The sequence below is a fragment of the Ruditapes philippinarum genome, unplaced genomic scaffold (assembly GCF_026571515.1).
Source record: "Ruditapes philippinarum isolate M1 unplaced genomic scaffold, ASM2657151v2 ctg1327_1_1_1_1, whole genome shotgun sequence".
Taxonomy (NCBI): domain Eukaryota; kingdom Metazoa; phylum Mollusca; class Bivalvia; order Venerida; family Veneridae; genus Ruditapes; species Ruditapes philippinarum.
The window spans coordinates 1-21,255 of record NW_026851703.1 but is presented as its reverse complement, the minus strand read 5'-3'; the positions used below and the strand labels follow the sequence as shown (position 1 = coordinate 21,255).

The 21,255-nt window shown below is 33.1% G+C and overlaps 1 protein-coding gene across 1 annotated transcript in view; it reads left to right on the top strand.

The window, feature by feature from the left end:
• LOC132737586 (uncharacterized) overlaps positions 1-20,007 on the top strand; it is a gene marked incomplete at its 3' end in the record, with an annotated part of 56,439 nt that extends 36,432 nt beyond the window's left edge. Inside the window, exons 59-77 of the mRNA XM_060724902.1 lie at positions 626-792; positions 1,686-1,826; positions 2,325-2,583; positions 2,950-3,113; positions 3,828-3,995; positions 4,118-4,370; positions 4,641-4,804; positions 5,097-5,267; positions 5,576-5,828; positions 6,002-6,165; positions 6,589-6,747; positions 6,929-7,178; positions 7,442-7,611; positions 12,909-13,073; positions 13,249-13,455; positions 13,669-13,711; positions 15,580-15,743; positions 18,725-18,883; positions 19,744-20,007. Of these exons, the coding sequence (XP_060580885.1) occupies positions 626-792; positions 1,686-1,826; positions 2,325-2,583; positions 2,950-3,113; positions 3,828-3,995; positions 4,118-4,370; positions 4,641-4,804; positions 5,097-5,267; positions 5,576-5,828; positions 6,002-6,165; positions 6,589-6,747; positions 6,929-7,178; positions 7,442-7,611; positions 12,909-13,073; positions 13,249-13,455; positions 13,669-13,711; positions 15,580-15,743; positions 18,725-18,883; positions 19,744-20,007 (3,485 nt within the window). The remainder of the gene's footprint in view (positions 1-625; positions 793-1,685; positions 1,827-2,324; positions 2,584-2,949; positions 3,114-3,827; positions 3,996-4,117; positions 4,371-4,640; positions 4,805-5,096; positions 5,268-5,575; positions 5,829-6,001; positions 6,166-6,588; positions 6,748-6,928; positions 7,179-7,441; positions 7,612-12,908; positions 13,074-13,248; positions 13,456-13,668; positions 13,712-15,579; positions 15,744-18,724; positions 18,884-19,743) is intronic.
• Positions 20,008-21,255: the final 1,248 nt, after the last annotated feature.

Sequence of the window (21,255 nt, the reverse complement as noted above, 5' to 3'; positions counted from 1 at the left end):
AGATCAATATAAATTATTTTTTCTTAAGTCTCGATATTGAAGTGTACAAATGCATGTTGCCTATAATATGTTACCGCCTATATGACTGAAATACTGTTGGGAAAAGGCGTAAAATGAATTAAACAAACAAATATAATATATATCCAACATCCTAGTTTACGTGTTGCTCATACCACGTGACTTTTGTGATCTTCGTGAGGCAGAATTAAGGGTAAGGTAGTATATTCTACATGGAATGAATTGAAGAGCTCGCTCATTTATAGGGGGGGGGGGATTCATTAGTTCTTTGGTAAAGTAAATTTATGAATGATCAAACATGCAGTTTTGCGTAAGGATAAAAAAACTAAGTTTTCTATTAAAATACATGTGTATAAATAATGTTATTTTTACTTACTCGAACAAGTTTACTTTAAAGTCATCGAAGAAAATTAATGCTACCTGAACCGTTAATTGTATTTTGCAGATTACAAAATGAAAGGCCATGAGGTTTATACACTTAAGATCAAATCCTAGAGTTGAATCGCTTTCATTATTTTCTATCATATTGATATGAATATAACAAAGTGCCGCCGTTCAATATCATTGAATTCACATTAAATTATTTTGTGCTGATTTGACTTTTCAGTTACCGAGTAGAAGATTTCGCAGTTGATAATGTTTACAAAGCCAATCTTGGAATAAAAATATGCCTTGACGGCGTCACATGCCCAGTTGACCTGCAGGTTTTAGACAATGCTTTGATAACAAAACCAACATGTTTCACAAAACTGAAACAAGACTACAAAATAAAAGGTATTTTTAAATTTTCATACCGATTATGGTAATTTCCTTATAGAATATTTTTGAATATTTACTATGTACAATATGAGTTCATACTTATGACAGCAGATATGATATTGTCTGTTCGTTATTCGTCTATATCAAAATCACTTGACTTTACAAATGACGTTCTCGTTTTAAGTTTGTATGCTTTAGTTAAACGCCCTTTAGGGACTGCGTTTCCTAGAACGTCCTAAGTGTATCCTAAGTCCTTGGACATAAAACCAACTTAGGATTACCTTAAGACCGTTTCAATAAACATTTTAAACTCTGTCAAATACCGCAGCTATAAATCAATTCATGCGAAAAGTTAAGAAATACAATGACTGATCCTTTTATTCACAATGTGTAAATGTCTATCAACATTGCTATTCAGAATCTAAAGGTGTAATAACATTTTCTTTGAAACGCAAAATTGTCTCAGTTTTGGTCTGAAGACTGATGTCAGACTTAGGACTTTCTATGAAACGCAGCCCAAAATTATTTTCAGTTCTCAAACACATTTTATTGTTTACTTAGTTTCCTGCTAGAGTTTCCGTAAAAGAACCATCTTATTGGCAATACAGCTAAACAATTATTTGCTTTAGATGATTCTTCTCTATTAGTACAGTTATAGTGATAAAGTAGTTGTGATGATAGTCAAAATTCCAATGTGTTGCCTATATGATATATAACTACATATTTAGAACTTCTATTTACTGGTAATTATTTGTGTAAGCATCTAATATGTTGAAATCTATTATTATAACATTACTAAACACATGTTGTCTCTTCTTGAAATGCCTTAAATGGCAATTACGACATAAAGGTAATTATCGGTCACCAAGGTGTGATGTTCATTGTATAATGATCGGAAAATATTTCAGAATTTTCGCTGAATAAATGGATGGATAGATATAACACAAGTTTCTCAAAGAACATTCAGCTTATGCTAATGAGTGACCTCGGTATCACTGAGTATCTTAATAACGACGAATGTACAATTGGTCAGGTCGGCTGGAATAAAGGTAAAAGATAAAACAAAATATCTTCTTCAGAAATAATGTAAAGAACCATTTTAACAATTAATGTATAAGCATACGTTTATAACTTATGGCACAAATTTATTTAATTAATGTATGTTTATTCGTTTATTCAGAGAATACTGTATCAAGAATTTGTGCTGAAATTGCTAGCTTATCCAGAATTTTTATGTAAGCGTTTGTAGCTTAAATGGTGCTACCCTAAAGTTTTCATCGGACATATTTATCACGAATATCATTAATTACAAAAAGAAATACGACATATATACTTTTGAGAAGGTTCATATCTTACATACATAATTAATAGCATTCTGTGCGTTTTATTTATTTTATTTATTTATAACACTTTTAGACTTGATAATAACCCAACTGCAATTAGAATTGAAGTACCGATTCTCAATTGGCAAATGTAAAAATACATTTGATGCTGATGTAATTAATAAGTTTGATTTTTAACATCGATTAGGAATTGTTATATTTTAGATGAGTGTGCACTGAGTTTGTCTTTACCTGAGCAGCAGCTGTTCGACATGTCCTGTTCGTTATCAGCGAAATGTACAGAGTTTTCTTGTTGCATACCAGTACCGTTTATCAACAGAAATGTTGGAATCGATGTAAATGTGGATCCATGTGCATTGACGATGGACATAAGCGTCGAACGGCTAAGATACTCTGTCAGTTTGATTGACTACAATTTTGGAAGGCAAGAAAACGTTTGGATTTCGGGAGTTTTACGACTTACGTAAGTAATTTATGATAATTATCTATCAATTGATACGTGTATTCTATCATCAGAAACGTGTATGCTTTTTGCATGATGCAATTTTAAAATTTGACTTTTTAAAAAAGCAGAATACTTTTAAAAAAGTGAGTTATGTTCTATATAATTTTAAATTCTATGTTTTATATTTAAAGAAATGAAACGTGTTTATAATGCAATTTAGACATTTAATAATAATGAAAACGTCTTCTGTATTAACTCTGTATGATCCAAGCTCTATCGATACATACGATACACAATATAGCAGCGTTTACGTTTTACCATCTCGAAATAAAAGTATAAATAATTGATTTATTCTAACGCCAGCGAGCTTTAATTTTTCTCTAGGTTCACAATCCATGACATTGTTCAGAAAAATGAATATTTAGTGTCCGTGAACTTCGAAGAGTGTTGGGAATATAACGACGTTTGCTCGAAAGAATACAGTTTATTAACAAACCAACGGTTACCAAAGCAAATTTGCAACAGTACAAGCGGCTTTAACATTCAAGGTAGAGACATTTTGACATTTAAGTGCATTTGAGAAGGACATTATTTGTTCATTAGTTAAAGAAGTAATTCCACTTTATACGGTACTATACATATATAATATATACTGATAGTTAATTGAAAGTGTACAAAGCTAAGCACCTGCTGTCTATATAGACAATATAGTTTATATTCATTTTCTGCTTGTTTTATTTGTACTCATAATAATTCCAAAATACCGGTATTAAATTAATATGCCAATGGCGCACGCTTGAAACGTAATAGTCTGTTCTGTTTATGTGTGTTAATAAGAGAAATATTCTATCGTAAATCTCTTTCGAGAATATTCCATAAAATTTTTGAAACAACATTTTTTTTCCTGTTTTTAAATCTAATAAAGAATGTCATGTGATATAGTTTTAAACCCTTTTATGCAATTTTAGTGTTCTCTATCGAAATGATATATATGTACAGCGCAACATACAGTGGCATATGATGTTATGTCCGTCATGTAAGGCCAATTCGGGACTACCATCGAGAGCAACGCTAGCACAGTTTAAAATACATCCTTTGTTTATTATGTCTGTTGATTGGAAAAAATAACATATGTTCAAATGTTGCAAACACACTCAATAATTTTAGAGTTTTTCCTTATATAACGTGAAACCAATACTTGAAAGGTCAAGATAAATAATTGTTTCTGTATCATGTTTTCCTATTCGTTTTCTTTATTCTAGAATTTTCCCTTCAATCGTGGATGTCTAATCATGGACTTAATACAGGTGATACACTTAATGAACAACAACGAAATCGTCTTCTAGAGGAATTAGGACTTGTTGCTTTCTTGAATGATAATGACTGTCATCTTGAACAAACTACGTCAGCGCAAAATGGTTGGATCAACGGTAAGTTATTCCCTTTAACAATTATATTTATTTGATTTAATATTTTTTAGTGATTTTCTTTTCTTTTAAAATTTAACGCATTGTCTGTGAATAACATTATTTTATATTCCTTTACATTACAGAGTGTCCCCATACCCTTCAGTTGCCAGAATTACCTGACGGAATAAAGTGTAAAGTCGCTAGTTATTGCACAGCTATCAGTTGCTGTGTATCTATGGATCAGATAGGCTACACATTTAGTGTAGGTCTAGATATAGATCCATGCAGTCAAGAGTTGACAGTTCAAATTGAACGACTGCAGAAGGAAATAGCTTTTATCAATATGGAAGATGGATTATTTGATGAGTTATGGCTTTTTGGAATAGCAAATCTGAGGTATACTTTACTGAAACTCTCAATGTAAAGATACAGACCTTGTATTAAAACGTTTGCGAGAGAAACTGATTAATTTGCAGCTAACGAATTGTTCGTGTTCTTTCAATGATACATGTTTTATCGGAAGATAAAGATATTTACACTGATATATCAGATCACAGTTGTTTGATATAACTTCTATACACTTAGACATAATGCGTGCCTTAGATAGTTCGTATCAACAATTAAACCATTTTGATGTTTTGGTTTAATGACAATATTTATTTTCAGATATCAAGTTTATGACTTGCACGAAGAACGAAAATATCTTCTGACATTGACTATCAGCCTATGTTCTTCCTACGACTCTTCTTGCACTGACTATACGGTGTTCAATAAAACCAAGATTCGTAAAATCCAATGTGACTGGGGATTGAACACTGCTACAGAAGATGGTAATTGGCTATACTGTTTCAGGGCATCACTGATCAGTTTCAATGTTATTATTTCAAATATAAAAGAAACCACTGAAGTGCTAAACCATGCATAACTGTGGAGGAGTAAAGAAATTCGTTATGAAAAGAATAAAAATGCATGTTTTCATCATGTTAAGTTACGTTATACTTTCACTAAAATTAAATTTGCCATACAATTCAACGCAATACTTAGTTTAACTAGAGCTTTATTTTACTGGAATTTATGTATAATTTAAATATACCAGTAATTGAAATTATCTGTTCATTTCAGTGTTTTCAATTTCTAATTGGATGGAAAATTTCAATGTTGATGACACTCGAAATCTTCCAGCTTATGCAGTTGACATACTTTTCAACGAAATGGGTGTTGCCGATTTTCTCTCGCAAAGCCAGTGCATAGTCAATCAATATCCTTTCAGTATAGAGGGTGGAATCGAGAACGGTGAAATTAATTAATTCATTTGAAATAATAAAATGCAAATGTTTGCCCTTTTCATACAGAAGTAAATTGGCTAAAATAAATTATTGCATTCGTTTTTTTGTATTTTTATCAAATGAAAATATGTTAACGAACAATTTAATACATTTTAGAAGGACGGAATTGAAACCGTAGACATCTTTTAATATTCTTAACAGCCGTATGCAAAATATAGAAATATTTAGTTCTTCCACCTTATTGTTGAATATGAATAATAAATAAATAAATAAATTGTTAGATGACTTATAAGTTTCCGTTGTACATGTTCACAGAATGTAGCGGGTATTTGCTGGATGGAAGTGACCTTGGCCCTGTGTCCTGTCATATGAGCTCTACATGCATGTCATTAGAATGTTGCATCAACACTACTGCTCTTCCCCGAAGTATACACGCATTCTTCCAGATAAATGCTTGTGATGAAAAGCTTACCGTTGGAATAGAAAAGTTTACATTTGAAATGAGCCTTGTTGATTATGACTTTGGAACAAAGGAACACTTTTGGTTAAATGCTATATTCCGTATCGAGTAAGTTTTATGTTTGAATTGAACATACCTTATGATCTTTTTTCTTTAAAAATATATATACATAAATAGGCATGTTCTAGACAAATATTGTATTCTATTGACGTAGATTGTCAAATTATAATCAAAATATGCGTTACCTTTAAACATTTTTACTTGTTATTTCATTATTTTAGTTTCCGAATATTCGACCTTAAAGAAAAAGAAAGCTATGTTGTTGATCTTGAAGTCAGTATTTGCCTTGAAAGTGGGTCAGAATGCACCGTGAAGCAATCCATATTGTCTGATGCTGTACTTCCAAAGCCACAATGTTCATTTCAAGAAGGTTTTAATATTAACAGTAAGTACTTTATAAAGTATAACAGCCGGTTACTGTAAACGTTATGCAGATGATAAATTGCTATGTTTATATAAGTGACAGTAAAAATGCATGCATATTAGGCAAAAAAATATGTGTTCATTGCATTATCTTATCTAGATTTTGCTTTAAATTTTTAAAGGTAATATCCGTAAAATTAATCAAACGTATTTTTGAATATAATGATATTATTCAATACACAATATTTCTGACTTAAAACACAAAATATGGTCTTTTCACATAATTTTTTGTTACTGTCTTAATTTGTCTGAAAAAATATCTGTAATAGATCCGCAAAGTTTCTTTAAGTTATAACTCCTTGTATTACGTAAAATGGTCAGGCTGTTTATTCATTCTTTTATACTTTTTTTCTAACAGTTTTGTTAATTTATTCTTTTTTTTTAGATTTTTCTATAACCGAATGGATGCATGAAAAAGGCTATGAGCTGCAAGATGAATTGTCAGAATTGGATTTGTCATTTTTGATGGCTGATCTTGGCCTACCTAGGTTTCTTCAGAGCATTGAGTGTGAACTCTCGGATTCTGTCAAGGATAACAAGACATGTGAGTTTATAATTATAAAATATTGGTCATAATTGATTATAAGTGGCCATTTTTCTTTAACGTAACATCGATGTTGTTACTAATGGCAGTTTTGGTATGGTAATATTTATAGTTACAAGCAGATAAAACTTATAATAATATAAACAAATAAATTCGATACAGGAACGTTTTTTGTTTTCAGCATGTTCCTTAAATCAACTCCTAGTAAATCTTCCAGAAGACCTAACATGTTACCTTCCGACATGCAATGACGTGAAATGCTGTCTGTATGTAAAACCACTGCGAAGAAATTTCATGATTCTATTACGTATTGACCCTTGTCAGCAAGTTCTCTCAATAGAGATAGAAAATATGAAAGTGCAACTTGCCTTCAATGACTTTAAATGGAATGAAGAGCAGTCGATATTTTTGAAGGGTGTCCTACGAGTAGCGTAAGTGTTAATAATATTTATTATTCTGTCGATATTGAATCAAACGTTTTAATTTATTATTATTATATTCTTATCTGTTTCGTCCTTTAAATGATATTTCAGTAAAAGTAGTTTCTACAAATTGTGATTCAATAGGATATATTATTTCTTTACTAAGGAAAACATGTTTCTCAGTGACATTGAAAACCATTATTTTCAACAATTGTATCTTGGTTACATTTTTATGGACATATCTTTAATTTTTATAATCTTATGTTTTATAGATTTACATTAGAAAACCTAGATGGACAAAATGCATTTGTGTTGTCACTTGCTGTAGATGCATGTCTTGAATTTAACACGGAGTGCTATTTCAAAAGCACAATCTTCGACAAGGCAATATTTCATAAAAGATTTTGTGAATTTTCAACGTCGGAAGCTTTCCCAATTACAGGTACGTTAATTTTGTCTTAGAGCTATATTTTAAGCACCTTATATTAAAGTTTCCCATGTCAATATAAGCATGCATTTACGATTCAGCAGGTGGATTAAATGATTCTATTTACTGGTTGAAATTGTGTACACTAGATCGATATATTTATATTTGCTTATAATGAATTAAAGTTTCTGAAATACAGATTTTGTTATTGGAGAACATAACGTAACAATGGCAAATTGGTGTTCGGTACATTGTCGTTCTTATCTTTGCTACGAAACATTATTTTATGTCATTTTCAATAAGTCATTTGCAGGCTTTTATGAACTAAATCTGTTGTAGTAGTACAATTTAGTTCCGTTCAGAAACCCCGGTTATCGTATACAATGATACTTTGGAGGACCGATTATGTTATATTATTGTGTTGGTCATTTATGGATGTCCAAATTACATTAAACTTGGAAAATTTAAATATCAAATTGAAATTTTATGAATATATAGTTACCTGATGATAACGATAAGAATTATCCATGCTCAGTCACCTGTAACTCGCCTGTTCTAAAAATAGAACTATCTACCTATAAAAGGTAGATATCCACGAGTTAACCTTAGTAAAGTCTGGCGCTCATAAGAGTCACCAGATCACTGAAAAATGGGGAGGTTGGGAGGGTATAATAATGTTATCATCAGGTAAGTATATATTAATAAAATTTCAATTTGATATTTAAATTTTCCAATTTTATTTCATATCGCTACTTACCTGATGATAACGATAAGAATTATCCAGATTTCAAAGCAGTACTTCTTGCACTGGGTGGTGGGTTTTCAGTTATTCACTGATGTGTTGTTCATAACATATTTACACTGGATATACACTGAACTATATACACTGATTTACAGTAGTAGAAATCCCATTTATACATATCCCTTGATAAAATACTTCTTTACACTGTATATAAAATACCCTCCTTTTAACAGTAATTATACAAGTTACAGTTATTCATATATCGAAGTAAACCTCATATTTTGTTGACGCAACTCGCCGGTTATTTACAAAATTTTTTTTTTTTTTTTTTTTTTTTTTTACATATTATTGAAGTATTTCTGTATTAACAGATTTCAAATAAAATTTTATAAAAGTGGACTCTCTTGTCCAATCTGCAGCTTCCATTATGTTTTTCAATGGAGTTCCTTTTAGGAGTGCCCAAGAAGCTCCAAGGCTGCGTGTTGAATGAGGTAAAACTTTCCCTGACTCCTTGTCAGACTCTTTATATGCCCTTTGTACAGTTTTCCTTATCCAAGCACCAATGGTTTGACTAGTTACTGGTCGATATGGTCTGCAAAAGGAAATAAACAGCTTTGTTTCATCTTTACCATTAACTAATCTATGAATTTCTGTGCGTTTCAAATAAATGGCTAATGCCCTTTTAGGATCTAAAAGTTTGTTAGATGGGAAAGCCGGAATAAATATATATGGTGATATGTGTCCAGGTCTATCTGTTTTAGAAATTCCAGTCCTTATGAATGTAATGCCTCGATTCTGAACATTGACATTATTTTCTCCCAACTTCAATGAATTAATGTCACTACAGCGCCTAAATGTAGTGACCGCTATTAGAAAAACAGTCTTAAAGGTAACAAATTTCATATGTGTTTTCATCATAGGTTCAAATGGACATTTTTGTAAGGCTGTTAAGACCAAATTTAAATCCCACTCTGGAACTAATTTTCTAGTGGGTGGTCTTGAATTGAAAACACCTTTTAAAAGCCTTATGATAAATCTATGTTGACCAATAGGAAAATTATCAACTGGTGGTAAAACTGATGAAAGCATTGACCTGTAGCCTGCTATAGTATAATATTGTAGGCCTTCATGAAAGAGGTCTGTCAGAAAATCTGCACACTGAATTAAAGTTGCATTATAGGGATCAATTTTCCTTTGATTACACCAGCGACTAAATTTTCTGAATTTACATGAGTAGTCTTGTCTAGTACCAGCTCGCCATGAGGCTGAGAGAAGTTTTCGAGTTTTCTTTGAAAATCCCTCTGTTCTAAAGGATTTGTTGATAATAGCCATGCAGTCAGACTTAACATTTTTGGATTTTGATGAAGAATTTTTGTGTTTGGCTGACTCAGAAGGTCTTTCTGGAGAGGTAACTTGATTGGATAAGCTACAAGATACTGTAACAATTGCGGGTACCACGGTCTGCGTGGCCAACATGGAGCAATTAGTAGAATTCGACAATTGTACATTGTCATGTGCTGTAATAGCCTGGGCATTAGAGCTATCGGTGGAAAAGCATATGCAAAGATGTTTTCCCATGATATTGTCAGTGCATCTATTGCATATGCTTGAGGACATTGACTCCATGAACAAAAAACTGGTAGTTTGTGGTTGTGAACTGATGCAAAAAGATCTATTGAGGGGTGACCTAGTTTCAAGAATATTGCATTCAGAATTGATTGTTTGAGTGTCCATTCTGTTTGTTTTATCACTGTTCGTGATAACTGGTCTGCAAGGACGTTTAACTTTCCCGTCACATGGGCAGCTCTGACAGTAGTTTTGTTTTGAAGTAACATTTGCCATAAATCCCAGGTTTTCTGATTCAGAATTAGGGATTTTGTTCCGCCCTGCTTGTTTATATACTGTACAACTGTGGTGTTGTCTGACCGTATTAGAACATGTTTGTTCCCGAGATATGGAAGAAAATGTTTGATAGTGCGGTGAACTGCTTCCATTTCTAAACAATTGATATGTTGTAATTTTTCTGTTTCTGTCCATTGACCTTGAACTATTTGATTTCCCAGATGACCACCCCAAAGTTTCAGTGAAGCATCTGTTGTTACTGTGATTGAACACTCTATGGGAGTGACAGATCGGCCTTTCAAAATGTTCACTGGATTTAACCACCAATTTAAATGTGGAACAAGGCTTTGAGAAAAATGGTATTGTCATATTTAAATCTTGACTGCATGGTTTCCACAATTGTAACAGATGGATTTGAATCGGTCTCATAAACAATCGTGCATTGGGAATTATCTGAATACACGATGCTATCAGACCAAGCAAGTGAAGATAATCTCTTGCAGTACATGTTTGATTCAGTATTTTTTTGACAGCTAGATACAATGACAATATTCGGTCTTCTGTTGGCATAACTAAACCTTTTTGTAACTGAAAAAGGGCTCCTATGTATGTAATTGTCTGACATGGAATAAGTTGTGACTTCTTTAGATTTATTATAAATCCTAGTTCTACAAGGAGATTTAATATCAGGTCTTTGTTTTGGATTAATTTCTTTAATTCTTGATTTACTATGAACCAGTCGTCTAGGTAATTTGCTAGACGTATGCCTAAAGTCCTCAAATACGCAGTTATTACAGCTGTTATCTTTGTAAACACCCGGGGAGCCACTGTAGGTGTCTTTCTTATTCCTGAAAAGGCGGGAACTGTTTCGAATTCCAATTTGTACCCCTCTTTTATGATTGACAAGACCCATTTGTCTGATGTTATTTCGTGCCATTTTGCAAGAAAATGTTTCAAACGACCTCCTACTGGTATCTTCGGAATCAAACAAAGTGTACTTACCAAGTCATTTCTTTTGATTGAATTTCCCTCGAAAATTGCTGTTTTGACCCTGTGCAGAAGCAGCGGTAGAAGGCTTGTTTTGACTGGCATAAGACTTGTACGGTCTTCTTGTCTGAAAACTGTTTGTTTGTCTTTCGTAATCAAATTGTTTCCTTTTTGGACTGTAGTCACATCTTGACCTTTTAAAAGATTGAAATTCCATCACTGGTTTTCTTTTTGTTTGTTTACATTTGTCCTTGTCATCAGACAGCAAGTCAATTATGTTTTTGCTAATTTCTTTTTTAGACTTAAGTTTACTCTCAAAGTCTTTTCCAATAACGCCTTCATCAGTAAGAGGAAGATCCCACTTATCAATGTCTGGAATTTTCCTATCAATACCCGTATCAGCAATAGTTGCTCGTCTACGAACAAGGTGGTGAAAAGCTCCTGCACGTGCAGTTTGATCAAGTGAATGTGATGCAATAGCAAAAATATCCTTCGTTGACTGGATAGCAGCATCAATATTTGGATCCTTATCCGTCAGTAAAGTAAGAAGTTTACCTAGACCTTGTTGCATATACATAATCATAGTGAGAGCTACACTTGATGCACTTTGACCTTTGTAAGCTAATTTTTCGATATTCTTGTAAGATGAGCTGTATAAACTATGCCCATCTTTGTAAGAAGCCTTCGACCCATATCTGTCTTTGAGAAAAGAATCTACTATTGGATCTAAACTAGGAACCTTCAAAAGTTGCTTGAAATCTTCACTTACTGTGAAATTTTCCAAGGATTCAAGTTTAAAAGTTGACATTTTATTTGGCTCTGGACATCTCCAAACAGATTTCAATATTTCTTCTTGAGATTTATCCAAAATCAATCCTGGTCTAGATTTTTCACTTTTTGATGGCACTGCATCTGGCCCAAACATTTCAAATAAAATGTCACGATTCTCTTTAGACAATCTACAGTTACGAAAACGATTACTGTTCTCATCTTCAGAATCTGAACTGTCTGACAACAATGAAAGTACTGTTTTCTTATTACCATTTGAAAACACAGATGATTCGTCATCATCACCGAGCAAATCAAGACGTTCTTGTCTATGTGGATGGATTGATAAGTTGTCATCACTATGTGACTCATTTTCGGTGTTTCGCGACCGTCTATGGTCCGAAGGTGAAGATATCCGCGGCCTTCTATGGTCCGGAAAGTCGAGATTTCGCGACCTAGCAAGGTCCGAATGTGGAGCTATTCGCGATGTTCTACCATCCGAATTACTGTTAGCAACCGCAACGTCTGTAAATTTACTCTCCATCCAATCCTTCAAAGATTCAAACCTACTACACCATTTCTGTTCCATGCGTTGCTCTAACAAATCCATTTTAGAAGCACGTTTCTTCGTACTCGTCGTGGTTTTCTGTTTACCGGAAGACTCTTCAACCGGTGTAAGGATAGGAATATCCTCGTTAATATTATCCCGCCCCCTAGACGAAGGGGTAGCGGCTGATAAATCAAACGATAAATCTGCCTCGGTCATATTACAAACTAAACTGATAGTAAATATGCGAAGGTGACTCGATGAGCGCCGGAAATTTACTGAAGTTAACTCGTGGATATCTACCTTTTATAGGTAGATAGTTCTATTTTTAGAACAGGCGAGTTACAGGTGACTGAGCATGGATAATTCTTATCGTTATCATCAGGTAAGTAGCGATATGAAATAAAATTATTATTTGTTTTACAGACTTTTCTCTTTTGGAGTGGAAGCTGAATAATGAACTTCATACAGATTTGCCACTGGAAAATTTATTTTCTGATTTATTGCTTGAGGAATTGGGTATTTCCATGTACATAAATGATCCGCCTTGTCTAATGAATCGGAACAAATTAAACTCTGGCTGGACAAATAGTAAGTGAATGCTTTTGGAATGATAATTTCGATGTTCATTAACAGCATATATTATCAATGAAAGATAATGTTTAATTTTAAGAATATATTGTATATAATTTGATGCATCAACATATTGGTATATAATTCAAGTCTTACCTTTTAGAGCATTTATATAATTATGATTTGTTTCCAGGCTGTCCATACACATTAATGAACACGTTACCAACAAACATGGTGTGCTCTTTAGACAACAGATGCCTTAAGCTAGAATGCTGTATATATGTCACTGCAATAAACAGAAATATAGAAGTCCAATACGACATCGATGTTTGTGGGTCAACGGTTGAAGTCGGTGTAGAACAACTTGTCATGAAAGAAAACTTCCTTGATTTTTCCTGGGGTAGTTTCTGTTCTGAAACTCTTTACGTTTACTTAAAGAATTTTTGTTAATAATCTTCCATAATTACACTTAGTTATTACTAACAATTTATGTGTTAGATTATCACTTTTCAAAGCATTTTTGGGATCATGGCTGTAGAAATTATAACATTAAAAGATGAATGAAAATATATATAAAGACAATATTGTTCAAGAGTTAACATTATCATTGCAGGTGAAACAAAGAGGTTGAACTTCGGTGGCATTGTTCGTTTTGAGTAAGTATTTATTATGGGCTCTTATCTTCTAGTCGTAAAGTTTACTCTGTCGCTGGGACAGTAACGATGAAATAGATCGGCACAGAGACACGTACTAGATAACAGTTAGATACTGTGTATTTTAATGTAACTCTATCTCGACATTATATGTTACAAACATAGTGGTGTATATGAACCATTAAATCGTATATATGGGTTAATGCATTAAGGGTGGAATAGGGGCAGGATAATTTTCTCATGTGCACATTAGATGTACAGGGAATTGCCAAGTTAACACTAGCTCCAGAATGTCTACAAAAGAAAACGTAGAGCAATGGTACTGTCAGACGTTAAGGAGCCTACATTTGTTGCTTTGTTTTATACTTTGTGATTATGCAATACTATTCCGTTAGCAAACCAACAGATTGAAAAGAATAGCCTTTACTTTAGTGAAACCGGTATATACTCCATACAAGTAATTTTGTTTGGCTGTTTTAAATATCATTTTGTCTTCTGTAATAACGACGTACACTTATGCTCATAACAAGCTAATTTTATATATTTCTATCTACAGATTTTGTTTATCTATCGACACTCTGCACAAAATATTCAGCTATTTTTCTCGCTGCCGTAAAGTTTGTCAATTCTAAGTTCTCAAAGTAAGGGTAACTGTCCCAGGAAAGGGAGAGAACGGACGAATATGAGCAACAATATTTTGGTTTTAGCATTACAGTCGAGACTGCCTAAGCGACCCCCTGATTTAAACGACTCCCTGTCTTATCTGACCTTGTTTCAGTACTCCAAACGTATTTTCCTATATAAATGGTCTGAATTAAACGACTCCCTGTCCTATGTGACAAGCGACCCTAATTGTCTGGTCCCAATGCAATGTTTGGTCTGATTTAAACGACTTTCACACCTTTTAATTGTCTGTTAATCAGATAAATAAGACCTATATCATAACACCCAGAGGGCCAAAATAATTAAGTCCAGTTATAATCCAGTAGCAAACAAAGTCTACACACCTCTATCTCAATTACACAGTAAACATGTATACATGCAGGTACAATGTATCAAGTGACGTAGCAAGCATGATGCAATCGATGTGTGTGTAATGTACATGATGGCCGTTAAGACTTGTGTTAGATTTTTTCTTTTAATTATAGAGTGCCCACGAAAGATTTTTAAGGCAGCATTTTTTTAATTTACCTTTCTATGGCTGCATAATTAATACGGAAAAAATATTGATACCAAACCAGAAAAAAGCTGTGGATATGGATATGTTTAAAGATCCTGTAACACAATTTTTTCATGGTTTTATTTCATGAATATGATGCTCAAATTAAGATTTGTCAATATTGTAAGTTCAAATAAGCATTATTTATAAAGATAGATCTATCACCCAATTTAACATTTCATGTAAATAAAGGCCATTAAAGGGAGGTAATTAGAACTTTATTTTCTATAAATTCTAAGTCAAATTTTCCAATAAGAAATCAATGCATGTAATTTATTGATTAAATATAATGTGTACAAATATTTGTAGTACACATTTTACATATTCTTTGATGTTTGAAAATTGTTTTATTTGCATAATTATATCCATATACAATGTACATTTTTTTGCAAGTGTGATATACACCCAGTAACAATATCAATCACAAAACATACAGGATCTTTAAGTCATAATGGTATATAGACAGATAGATGATATTTAAATTTAATTTTCTTTGAGACTGTATTTAGAGACTCCCTGTCATATGTGACCTTTATCTGAAGATCCCTTGGAAAGTCACATATGACAGTCTCGACTGTATATAAAAGACAAAAAGGTTAAAATGAATCTAAACTGTTGTCTATTTTTATGTATAATATCCTTGTTTTTACAGTTATTCATTTTCCAATCTTGAAAATGGGGATCAACTTATGACAAGTGCAACGATTAGCCTGTGTTTTGAATCTTCGTCACCTTGCGATTTGCAGACAACTTTACTTGATGGACTTATTTTTCCAAAACAATTATGTACATGGGATAAAGGCTTTGCTTTAAATGGTATTCATTTTTATTGTTTACAAAGAGAAAAAAGAAATTATTTAATTATTATTATCATCGGACAATTTCTGAAATATATGCATAGTCCGATAAATACAATCATGTGAAAAGCATGATAACTTGTTTTTTATTTAAAGAAATTATATGAAATTTCCACTAATTAAGTCCTATCATTAAAAATACTGTAACAATCATAACGAGTTACGGTCCTTTAGTACAGGAACGCCATTTGCAGGTAAATATACGTAAACGATACGTTGCACTGGAGACTATATTTTTTAAGGTTAGTTTGCTATTATTCTGTTGTAAATAATAATGCGAGTATTTCTTTCATGTAATTTCAATGAAATGTATAAATAGTTTCTACTACAATGTTTTATTTGATATTATTCGTAATGCAGACTATATGATCTATATAACATTATTAGCAGGTGCTCGTTTCTGTATAATTGTATTGTAAGTTAATTAGCCAATCATAAATAGCCGTAAGAGGGCGTTGTTGTACAAAGCATATATAAGCAGAGGTATTCAAGGTGAGTTTTGGGCCTCCGTGGCCGAGTGGTTAAGGTCGCTGACTTGAGATCACTGGTCCCTCACCGCTGTAGGTTCGATCCTGACTTGGGTCGAAATCTTTCATGTGAGGAAGCCATCCATCTGGCTTACGGAAGGTCGGTGGTTCTACCCGGGTGCCCGCTCGAGCCTGATATAATGCCCGGAGGGGCACCTGGGGTCTTCCTCCACCAATAAAAGCTGGAAAAAAATCGGCGAAAAAATCTCGGCGGGACCGACTTGAGTGTACGGTCGCACATATGGGCTTTCCGGCGGCGACCTTAAATAAAACGCATTAAAAGTGAGTTTGGGTTTTTAGCTCGACTATTCGCAGAATAATCGAGCTAATGCAGTCACCCATTTGTCGGCGTCGGCGTCGGCGTCCCTGTGGTTAAGTTTTTGTATGTAAGCTGGTATCTCCATAACTACTGAAGGGAATGGATTGAAACTTCACACACTTGTTCTCTGTGATTATCTAAGATGATTGGCACAAGTCCCATAACTCTGATTTGCTTTTTAACATAATTATGCCCCTTTTTCGACTTAGAAATTCTTGGTTAAGTTTTTGCATGTAAGCTGGTATCTCCATAACTACTGAAGGGAATGGATTGAAACTTCACACACTTGTTCTCTGTGATTATCTAAGATGATTGGCACAAGTCCCATAACTCTGATTTGCTTTTTTTTATAATTATGCCCCTTTTTCGACTTAGAAATTCTTGGTTAAGTTTTTGTATGTAAGCTGTTATCTCCATAACTACTGAAGGGAATTGATTGAAACTTCACACACTTGTTCTCTGTGATTATCTAAGATGATTGGCACAAGTCCCATAACTCTGATTTGCTTTTTTACATAATTATGCCCCTTTTTTGACTTAGAAATTCTTGGTTAAGTTTTTGCGTGTAAGCTGGTATCTCCATAACTACTGAAGGGAATGGATTGAAACTTCACACACTTGTTCTCTGTGATTATCTAAGATAATTGCCACAAGTCCCATAACTCTGATTTGCTTTTTTACAAAATTATGCCCCTTTTTCGACTTAGAAATTCTTGGTTAAGTTTTTGCATGTAAGCTGGTATCTCCATAACTACTGAAGGGAATGGATTGAAACTTCACACACTTGGTCTCTGTGATTATCTAAGATGATTGGCACAAGTCCCATAACTCTGATTTGCTTTTTAACAAAATTATGCCCCTTTTTCGACTTAGAAATTCTTGGTTAAGTTTTTGCATGTAAGCTGGTATCTCCATAACTACTGAAGGGAATGGATTGAAACTTCACACACTTGGTCTCTGTGATTATCTAAGATGATTGGTACAAGTCCCATAACTCTGATTTGCTTTTTTTGCATAATTATGCCCCTTTTTCGACTCATGAATTCTTGGTAAAGTTTTTGCATGTAAGCTTGTCTCTCCATAACTACTGAAGGGAATGTATTGAAACTTGAAGAGTTTGTTCCTTTTCGGACAATTTCATGTATTCATATAGGTAAGCATTATTATACTCAATGAAACACCCTTGTGACAAATTTTCGAATAGTCGAGCGTTACTGTCCTCCGACAGTTCTTGTTGTTGGTGGAAGTCAGATTGTCAACATCTAATCTTGGAGCTTTGAAGTTATACCTGCTATATATTGTCTGTAATCCGTGTTCTCTAGGGGGCAACGCTACCGGATAGGATTGCAGGTTTTTATATAGTAGAAAGTAAACCGGGCTGCAGGATATTTGTTGGATAATTGTTTGGAGATAAATAAAACAGAAACATAGGAAATACGAGCATAGTATAATAGGTAGGCATCAAGACGGGTTATATGTTAGAAAGAAATCGAGAATAGGCATAGAGACTAGGAAAGATTTGGGATTGTAACCAAATATATCAATATTGTGTATTGTTTATCTGATATTTGTTTAATTCAAGTTGATTAATTTATATTCCAATTATTTTGAAATCATTGGTCTTCAATCATTTAGGTAAGGAAACCTTGAGGAAATTATTAATATAATATATTGACTACAAATATGTTTATTTAAGCTCGGTACACGTTACAATACTAAATGAATTAAAATTATGAACATACTCTTTCAGTAATGTATTTTCATATATTAAGAGGTAGTATTTAATTTATTGTTTACTATAATACCTCGTTAATACGCAGAAACAATAACAGACTTGTCTTGTGCAGTGTTTTAGATGTTACCTTACTTCACTTCATTATTTTTTCTGGTTCCTTTGAACATTTGATTCAAGCTTATTTAGTCTTGACAACTGTTTACTTAGGAGACTTGAGGGGTGTTGCATTTTTACCAATTTCTCTCATGAAAAGACTCAATCAAACTGATCCTAATTTTGTAAATAATTTTGTTATTTCATTGCTTGAAAGGGATCGCCCGTTCTCAAGAGATAAATACAAATAACATACGCACTTTCAGATTTCTCTTTGCAACAATGGATGTCACAGGAAGGATTGATTCAAGGCATGCCGTGGACAGAATACTATACTGCTAAACTGTTAAACTTACTTAACATTTCTCCGTTCCTGCTTGAAGACACCTGCACCGACATTGAAGGAAATGAATCATGGGTGTCTGGTAATATGTCTATGCTTTAACTGTTATTATTATACCTTAAAAATAAATACATATTCAAAAAATGTTTTACAGTTTGCTCTTAATTTTTTTGTCTTTTATAACAAGTAAAGGTTTAAAAATACTTACAATTTTATGTAAAATAGTGAATCTGCTTAAGCCAGTGTTATTGGGCAAATATAGTAGCTGGTATTTAACAATACTGTCCATGAACAAGCTTATGCAATCCGGGCGAACAATTTTAATTTCGCCGTTTTAAGCGTTCTTTAGGGATTTCGTTTTTCACTCTTAATTTTATGGTCACATCAGCCCAAGTGTCACCCAGTAAAATCAATCTGAGATGTTATATTTACTATCCTCGGCGAACGTTCGGCTTGACATTATTGTTATGTTTGTTAAATTTTTATTTATACTATTTGTCTTTTTTTCTAGTTGGGTTGTGCCAGTTGTTGTTACTTGAATACTTTGTTATCATCCGTAGGATATGTGTTGCCAGCTTTTTGCAAAGCTGATCAGTATTATAAGGCTTTATATCTTCCGATCTTATTTTGAAATTAGTTTCGCTCATTGTTTTCTAATAAGGGCATACGCATGTTTGCACAGGGAAGCCATTCGTCATTTTTCATGGAATAGCAATAACGTGTCTCATTGAAGGTTCCATGGTAGCCTTTGTATTATTCGATCTGCTGATGTTCAGTTATTTCATTTTAAATGCTGATTTTTGCTTAAGCCGGGGAGGGGATGGGCTGTAGTTAGAATTTACCAGTATTATTTATAAACAGGCTCAGTAAAACTTGCAATATGTTAAATTTTTGGCTTTTTTTGGTTTTTGAAGTTTTTTGGATTATTTTGGATAATTCCAGATTGTTCGAAGGAAATAGGAAATGGTCTTCTACAGCTTCCAGAAAATATACACTGTTTAATTGGACAGAGCTGCACTGATGTTGAATGTTGTATTTGGGTAGACCAATTTAACAGATCATTGAAATTACAAGCAAACATCGATACTTGTGCACATGAAATTACTCTTTCTATAGAAAGATATCAATATAGAAAACACCTGTTCAATTACACATGGGGAGATATTGAAAAACATACGGCTTTTTGGTGTTTGTTTCGAATTGAAGGTAATGCCACCACTTTTTACTGGTTATTTATTATACATTTTATAGAATTTTATAATATATCTAATTCAAATTATTTTGAAGTATTTTAATTCCTTTGTTTCTGCATTAATTACTAAAATGAGCATTTGAATGCGCCAGAAAAAAAAATGTACCAAATCAGTTTTTTCAACTCAGTACATAGTATTACCAGTAATTCGTAAGCCTTAAAACCTTATTCTAAAAACTTACATTGTTTTCTTACAGTCTATCAGTATATAACTTGGGTGGAGAAGGAAAATAAATATTCTTAACATGAATGTTAGTGTGTGCCTTGAATCAGATTCAAACTGTCAAAACTGATGTACAAGTTTAAGCGACGCAGTTCCTCCCAAACTTGAATGTGACTGGAATTCTGAGTTCGTTGTGACCGAGTAAAAAGTTTTTTAAGCTTATTAATATCGATTATTGCTTTCCCCTTGGAAGGTGTTCATGAGAAAATGCACAAACGTACCTTGTCATTTTTTTAACAGATTTTGACATAGTGATTGGCTTGAAAAAGGCATGGAATATATCAGGACAATAGTCTTATCACAATCTGAAAACCAAAATACTTTACACGAACGGACCTTAATTTATCTCCTTATATAGGAGATGAATGTTTGATTCAGGGAAAACGAATTAAACATTTACAGATATTAGGCTGGGGACAGGTAATTATTCTTTTTTTCTGTTGTTTTTACTCTTTTATTTAAAGCGTCTGTCCAATTTGGCGTATATTTGCTTGTCAATGTTATATGTAATCAAAATATCTTTTTGTAATCAGTGTTACGAAAATGACTTCATGGCAAGATTTTTTATTTAAATGACACCTTTAATTCGTAAAATTATGTTTTTTTTCAAAAATGTCCTTTTGAAACGAATTCATGAGCTTCCCGGTCAACAGATGCAGATCCCGTCTTTGACTGGTGTAACTGTTGTACAAAAGTTGAGCTACTTGGTCGAAAAATACACTCGATTTGTATTTTTTTCATGCTTGAATCGGCTGATTCGGCATTGAAAACATGAAATACACAATTTATTTAAATGATTTGAGTTTGTCGAAAAAAAACCCTCAGTTTCAGGGTTTTTATTTAAACTGGTAAACATGGAAAAAAAATTTAAAAAAGGTATCATAATAATACAAAGAATACGATATTGATTTTTTTTACTTTCTTAAAAAAATATTTTAACATGAATTAAAAGCAAAAAGGGGTGGGGCCTTCAACATTC